Consider the following 8,110-nt stretch of genomic DNA (forward strand, 5'->3'; position numbering starts at 1 on the left):
GAAAACAAATAGCAGATCACAGTACACAAAAGTACACAACACATTAGCAGCTAAATTGAACCTAGTACTAACAAAACAACTAACATATTAAAAAGGTTCATATATTTCATCAATAATCACACAGTACAAAGACGGGTGAAGCAAACAAAAGTGCAAGGAAACAACCCTATTATCTAATCCTATAAGCGACGATGACTATTTTCATTCTCAACCCATATGGCTTCATCTCCAGGTCGCATATAATTGATGTGATCATCACCAACTATGTCATCAAAAGTCTCAATAGATGGCAATGTGGCATTATATGGCTGCTGTTCCACTTCAATATCTTGTAGCTCCTCATCATCATTAGCCTCTTGGTAGTCTTTATCTGGACACCTTACTACCACTGACCATTGCACATCAAGGGGGTCTTGTATGTAAAATATTTGCTTAACATGCGTAGCTAAGACAAAAGCATCATTTAAGTGCCCTATCCTATTCAAATTCACCAAAGTAAACCCAAGTTCGTCTACTTTGATGCCCCTAACATTCTCTACCCAATCACATTTGAATAAAGGTACCCTAAACTTGTAGTAGTCCAACTCCCATATATGCTTAATCACACCGTAAAAGTGCATATCATCTGTTCTAGGGTTTTTATCCCTTGCATTAGAAATCTGCATTGCATCAGCAAGCAAAAATACCCCACTGTTTTGAACAGATCGAAGATTGTCACGCTCCTTGGTGTTGAAATCAACACCATTAACCTGGTATCCACTAAATGTTGGCACTTCATTCTTTGGTCCAGCTGCCATCCATCTCATTGTATGTGAAACATTATTGTCAGCAAACATGAGTTCATTTGAAACCTGCAAACAGTACATACATTACATAGCCATCAAAACATAATATTTTATTGTTGCAAATGTATCAATAATGAAGAACTTACCCTCTCTTTTAACCAGTTCGAAAAGGTCTGATTCTGTTTATTCTTCAACCACGTTTCATTTTTTGAGAACTTAGGATAAAGCAACTTTAATAACTCCAAATGTTCACTGGATGGAGGAGAAAAACAAAACACTTAGCAAGAAATAGAAAATAATGAAGGGAATTTGCTGACATTAATTATAATTATTAAAAAAGAAAAAGAAAAAAGGAATAAGTAATGACTTACAGGAAATATGGCAACGCATCCTCCGTATTCTGCAATACACAAAGATGTGCTTGATGCATTTCTTTTCCATAAACAGAAATCATGGAAGCACCTGATAGCGGTTTGGATGCATTCCGAAATTCTGCTTTGCTACTTTCTGGGATTCCAGCAGTACCAGCATCATCAAGCATACGTTCAGCACAAAACTCAACAGCCTCTTCGACAATATAACACTCTGCTATGCACCCTTCAGGGTGCCTACGACATCTCACCCATCCTTTGAACACTTTCATGTATCTCTCAAATGGATACATCCATCGAAAAAATACTGGACCACAAAGCTCTACTTCTCTGACAAGATGCACAGTCAAATGAATCATGATGTCAAAAAAGGATGGTGGGAAGTACTTCTCAAGCAAGCAAACTGTAATAACTAGGTCAGCTTGCATTTTTTGTAGCTTGGAAACATCAATCACTTTGGCACATATAGCCTTGAAGAATAGGCAGAAGCGAATGATTGCATACCTAACAGGCTTCTCAAGAACAGATCGTAAAGCAACAGGGAGCAGAATTTGCATGATAGTGTGACAATCATGCGATTTAAGACCAACAAGTCTTAAATCATCCATAGAGACAAGGCTCCTAACATTTGATGAAAACCGCACAGGCACTGTCATATTGAAAAAAGAGTTGCAAACTATTTTCTTTTCATTTAGCAGCAAATTCCAACTAGCTAAAGGTAACTTGTCTCTTTTGGCACCAATTTTGGGATTCAAACCAGTCCTAATGCCCATTTCAACCATGTCTAAACGAGCAGCAACCCCATCCTTTGTCTTCCCGGGAATGTTTAGCAATGTACCAATGATAGCATCACAACAGTTCTTCTCAATGTGCATTACATCGAGATTATGTCGTATAGGAATATATCTCCAATACTCTAGTTCAAAGAAAATTGACTTCTTCTTCCAACAAGGCCTGCTTCGGTCTTCAACACTCTTTGCAGGACGACACTTTTTGCCAAATGCACAGTTCATACCCTCAACTCTAGCAAACACCTCCTCTCCGGTTAATGGTACAGGAGCAAGCTCCTCCTCTACTGTATTGTCGAAAGCAGCACGCTGTTTTCGATAGGGATGATGTCTAGGTAGGTATCGACGATGCCTCATGAATGACATTTTATTACCTTTCTTCAACCTATATGGTCCACTCTTATCAACGCATATCGGACAAGCATTGTATCCTTTCACAATGCTGCCTGACAAGTTCCCATAAGCGGGAAAGTCATTAATGGTCCAGAGGAGTATAGCTCTTAGTTTAAAGTATTCCCCTCTAAAGGCATCATATACTCCCTCAACCCCATCCCACAAGACTTTTAGATCATCTATTAAAGGTTGCAGATATACGTCGATATCATTACCAGGCTGTTTTGGTCCGGAGATCAGCAGCGTCAACATCATATACTTCCTCTTCATACATAGCCATGGCGGAAGATTATATGTCACAAGTATAACAGGCCAGCAAGAGTACCTGCTACTTAGAGAACTATGAGGATTAAACCCATCAGATGAGAGGGCTAGTCGAAGGTTCCTAGGCTCACTTCCAAATTCCGGCCATTTCTTGTCAACTAAATCCCAAGTCGGGGAATCAGCTGGATGCTGCATCATTCCATCTTTCTTTCTACCATAATCATGCCAAGTCAGATTCTTAGCTGTATTGGCCGATTGGTAAAACCGTTTGAACCTCGGGATTGGTGGAAAGTACCATAAAACCTTGGCAGGTATCCCTACTTTTTCAGTTTTATCCTTGCCTAATTTCCACCTTGAAGCACCACAAGTGGGGCAGATAATAGCATCTGCATGCTGCTGTCTATACAAGACGCAGTCATTTGGACAAGCATGAATCTTATGGTACTCCATACCTAATGCACTAAGTGATTTTTTTGCCTCATATAAAGATGCAGGAACCTCATTTCCTTCAGGAAGCAAACCCCCGATCATTATCAGCATGTCAGAATAGCAGGAATCAGTCATTCCATGCTTTGCTTTCAGATTGAATGTCTGAATCAGACCATTTAACTTGGTTGTCTTGGTACAACCAGGGTACAAAGGCTTATCGGCATCCTCCACATACTTCAGAAACTCATTTGAGTCTTCTGAAATCTCCTCATCCTCACTCTCTCCTTCTACATCATTCTCTCCCATCCTACTACCCCCATCCCAATCTACAGTTTCAGCTTCCCCTCTTCTATTGCCAGAAATGGCAGCTGTATTAGGTTCTCCATGCCACCTCCAATGCTTATAACTACTATCAATACCATTCCAAAAAATATGGTCCTTAACAACTCCAATGGAAAATCCATCAGTATTGCAGCATTTTAGGCAAGGACAACGTATTTTTGCTTGGTTGTTGGCATTAGCAGAGGCAAATTTCAGAAACTGTCCTACTCCTACCTCAAACTTGCGTGACCTTCTATCAGCATTCATCCATGATTTATCCATCTTACACAGAAAAAGTAAAATAATCAAGATTTGTACAACACCTTACATACATTTATATATCCCAAACACAATACATGCTATACTGCTCAGAACTAACTAACTATAGAAGTAAAAAAGAAAAATGTACAAGATCAATCCTCAATCATCTATATTTAATGAAAAAACTATACAAGAGCTGCAAGTCATGCATTGAGATACGATGTTAAGAAAAACTTACTTGTAATTGCCTGACGATATGCCTGAACTACGACCTTGCTGGAATACCAGACCCTTCACAATGAAGTTAGCAACAATCTCAGCGACCTGTACAGATGTATCAAAACATTAGATACGCCGCACAATGTAATTATCAAAGATAAAAGAAATATTAACATCATTTAATAATTGCATTAGGCGGCCAGAGACATGCAGTTGTCCAAGGTGTTTTCGATCAGATTGCTAGATAGTAAACTCTTTGGAACATTGCCTAAAGTTAATGAATGTTGTTTTATTATCTGCAGCTACATGATTGCTTTATGCAAGTAAAAGATTACAAAGAAAGACTTAAAAGAAGTGAAGATAAACTTTGGGTTGGTGATTTTGTTCCTCTTGAGATTAATGTACAGGAAAAGATCAATTTGAGAGGGGAAAAAAAAAGGTATCATTTTAGAAAATGTAATGGTGAAGAATAATAATATATATTTTTTTTGTCTATCCACAAGCTGAAGTCAAAACTATCTAGAATTTTGGTCAACTTCTTTTGAACCGGCCAGTTTTGAGTATCAAGTTCTTTTGTACCTTAAAATGAACGCGGAGATCGCTGCCTCTGGCTTTGCAGGCTGATTCATCATTGCAAAACAATAAAAACCATTAGATTTTCAAAAACACTCAAACTCATACTAATAAGCCCACGAAACAAACACATTGGTTAAACTACAAATTACTTACACTTGGTATTGTTGTCCGGCTCTTGCAAATACTTCACCTGCAAAAAACCCAGTAACCCAATCTCATAAGAATTTGAATCCACCAACACAAAACCACAGATTCAATGACCCATACATTTTGATTTCGGACTAAAAACATATAAAACATGCTTCATTTTCACTGCTTCTGAAACCCAGAAAACCAAAACTATCTTTTTTTTTTGGTCGACTTTTGAGTCAAAGAAGCTATCAAATTCCTGTTTCAGTAATAGAACAACTAGAGTTTATATTTGGTCATTTGGATGCCTAAAACACAAACATGCTATCAGATTGGTATCATTTATGCTATCCTAATTATGCTATCAGATTGGTATCAATTATGCTATCCTAATTATGCTATCAGATTCACAGCAAAACACAAGCATCCTATCCTAATTGCCTATTCTGTAAGGTATGCAACTTAGTTGTTGTAGTTCCTAATGAATATTGATAAGTCCACATCAAGTCTTACAAACAATTCATACAATGAACCAAAAAAAAAAAAAAAAGCAGCCAAGCTAAATACAAACAGCAATATATGAAAGAATGAAAGATCAAAGACCATGTTTAGATCTCAAGTTCTCAACTTCAATCCATCTGTTACCAAAATATAGGGATTTCATGTTCATGTTTGTAGGTTGACGATCAATAACTATACTAAGACTAAAATCAGATTGTGGAAGAATATATATAGAGGAGGCAATAACAAATATATTTACCTGGCCGGTAATTTTACTTTCTGGAGATCAAACCGGTCAATATCAAGTTTGAGACCCTGTAAACATGCAATTGTACATAAGACTATAAAAAAGTTTTCGTATTTTGTAATTTTCACTTCTCAGCACCCAAGTAGCATAGAATATAGCTTCATATATACCTGATAAATTTTAAGCCCCTCAAAACTTCACCAGCAAGCCAATTGACACCAAGCTTATATGCTCAAACCTGAATTGCAAAGCCCCATGATAAACTGAGTTCGTCACTCCTGAGACATGTCAAAACATACATGTAAGCAAGAATGCTTCTTAAATGAATACATATAACTAATTCAAGCAATATATACTTAACTGTTAACGATAAAGAAGAAAACAAAACCCTCAACAAAGAACCAAAAGGGAAAAAGAAAAAAAAAAAAAACAGCCTTAGCAAACAAATAAAGAGGAAGTAGAATCACATCTATAATTATGACACTGTAAACAACAAGTCCACATAGTGAGATGGCAACGGATCAATTCCTAAAACCTGGAATCAGAATTCAATAAAATATATATATATATATATATATATATATATATATATATATAAAATAAAAAAACCAAAATCAATTGCTAAACCAATAATTGAAATTATCAAAGTAACAATCACCTTCATGCAGTGATGTTGTTCTAGTGAGAAATCCAAACCTACAATCATGAAGACGTCAAGTTAAAGAGAGATCATTTATGTTAACCAAAGAAAGAGGTTTAATAGATGTGCTCTATATATATATATATATATATAGAATCTATTTCCTACATTTCTATAGTACTTCAATTCCTGTCAGACATTAATTTGACATAGCGAGCTCATCGCTCAATCTCCTTGTTTCCAAGTCATTCCAACTCAATAGAAGAAACTCTCATCGAGCTTATTCGCTTTTTGTTTTCCTCCGATTTAAAGAACAGAAGATTCATCAATAATCAGAAAACAAAACTTAAATACCTGATTCACAGCAGCACAACCAAGTAAAACCAACTAACAACACCAAAAGAACAAGCCAAATACTCCTTTGCATAAAACCTACACAATAAGAACAAAATAATCATCACCATTCAAACAACAAAACACCCAAACATCTATAAAAACTAACAATCCAAACCTCAACAAAAACCACCCACTGAAAACCACAAAACCATACCCAAACACATAGAAACCAAAATCATTACCTCAACAAAACATAAAAACCAAGATCAATTGAAACCCAACCACAACAAAATCCACCGATTCAAAACCACAAAACTACAAGCATCAATAAAACATCACCTCCGATGAAAAACCTCTTCTCCTCCGATGCTTTTCTCTTATCTATAGATTTGGCACGGTAAACATCTAGAAGTCATGGAACTTCTGGAAGGGTCAGTGGAGGCTAAAAACAGAGCAAGTACACGGGTGGGTTACGATTCTCTGCTCTACGGGTTTCTAGACTTTCTGTGGCAACCCGAAAAGAGATGTGTCGCTGCCCATCATGCAACCGCCGTCGATCATCGATTCGTCAAGGAGATTAGGAGAGAAATCTGGGTGAGAGAGGACTGGGTTTCAGAAATTAGATTTGATTTGAGAGAGGGCTGATTTTTGAGAGGTATAGAGTTTCTGGTTGGCGCAAGAGAGTTTTAGACATAGAGGTTTGTGGGAATGAAGAACACGAAGCTGCTAGGTTTTGTGTTATGTTTTTTTTTGGTGAATAAAAAAAAAAAAAAAAAAAAAAGACATAACACGTGCTTTGTGTTATGTACGTCAAAACAGATCGACTTCAAATAAAAAAAGTCAAACACTCCTTATTCAAACAACAGAATTTCTTAGCTCTGTTGTCTGAATAGTTTTACATTTACTGGTCACCGATAGGGTTTGGGCAATTAGGAGGGAAAAGACTTAATCTTGTTGGAGGGAAATCTAAACCTTTTGCTAAAAAAATTTTCATCTTTTCAGACGACATTTAAGTGTCGTCTGAGTCTGACCATATCTTCAAAATGAAACAAGCATGGTTTCTCATTGTATTCAGACAACACATTTAATTTTTGTGTCGTCTGAATTTAGTCTGAAACACTCAGACGACAGAAAATGACTATTCTGTCGTCTGAACTCTGTTGTCTGATAGCTTTTTTGGCATAGTGATTGGTTGGCTTTTGTCGATCATACCCTTCATCATTGGACGGATGAGATTGCATCACAATTCCTTTAATTTCCCAACTGAAACGTCTCCTTTATGGCCTTAATTCCTTTCATAATGGGGTCTTTTAACAAGCTGAAACGTCTTTCTCTTATTTATTTTCCAGTTGAAACATCTTTCTAGCTCCTTTATTTCCCCTTCTTCCACTACACCAAAAATGGTCTTTTACGGCCCACCATGTGCGCCGTAAAAGCCTATTTACGGCGCACAAAAGCATGCTGTAAATGCTGGCGCCATAAAAGACCCCATGTCTTTTACGGCGCGCAAAAATGCGTCATAAAAGAACAATTAACGCGCCATAAAAGTGGTTCCACAAATGTGATTGAGGTCATTTACGGCCCACATTGCATGCCGTAAAAGACCTTCTATTTAAGGCATACCCATGCACGCCGTAAAAGAGTGACTGAATTCCTATTTTAAGGCACACTTTGCGCTCCGTAAATGAGGTCTTTTCAAACAAAAAAAAAATTTATAAGGAATAACATGACCAAATGAATAACTATGCAACTAAATAAACAGCTTGGTGCATTTGTTAAACAAACACATATTGGAATTCACAAAATCATATGATACTTATACATTCTCACCCATGATTGGAATTCACAAA

At 36.9% G+C, this 8,110-nt stretch overlaps 1 protein-coding gene across 1 annotated transcript; it reads right to left on the reverse strand.

Annotated features, from left to right (window-relative positions):
• Positions 1–179: 179 nt before the first annotated feature.
• LOC133730664 (uncharacterized) lies at positions 180–3,633 on the reverse strand. Its single transcript, XM_062158215.1, has 3 exons — positions 1,157–3,633; positions 932–1,037; positions 180–851 (listed from the first exon to the last, which is right to left on the reverse strand). Exons 1-3 carry the CDS (start codon positions 3,631–3,633, stop codon positions 180–182), a joined length of 3,255 nt encoding a protein of 1,084 aa, XP_062014199.1.
• Between the last annotated feature and the right edge of the window lie 4,477 nt (positions 3,634–8,110).

This window comes from Rosa rugosa, chromosome 2 (genome assembly GCF_958449725.1).
Source record: "Rosa rugosa chromosome 2, drRosRugo1.1, whole genome shotgun sequence".
NCBI lineage: Eukaryota > Viridiplantae > Streptophyta > Magnoliopsida > Rosales > Rosaceae > Rosa > Rosa rugosa.

Bases quoted from the DNA above. Each gene is read 5' to 3' on its own strand.
- LOC133730664 (XM_062158215.1), bottom strand. From the start codon at position 3,633: ATGGATAAATCATGGATGAATGCTGATAGAAGGTCACGCAAGTTTGAG. The intron at 1,038-1,156 runs GTAAGTCATTAC...TCCTCCATCCAG, and splicing joins GATGCGTTGCCATATTTCCT to TGAACATTTGGAGTTATTAA. The intron at 852-931 runs GTAAGTTCTTCA...TACTGTTTGCAG, and splicing joins CGAACTGGTTAAAAGAGAGG to GTTTCAAATGAACTCATGTT.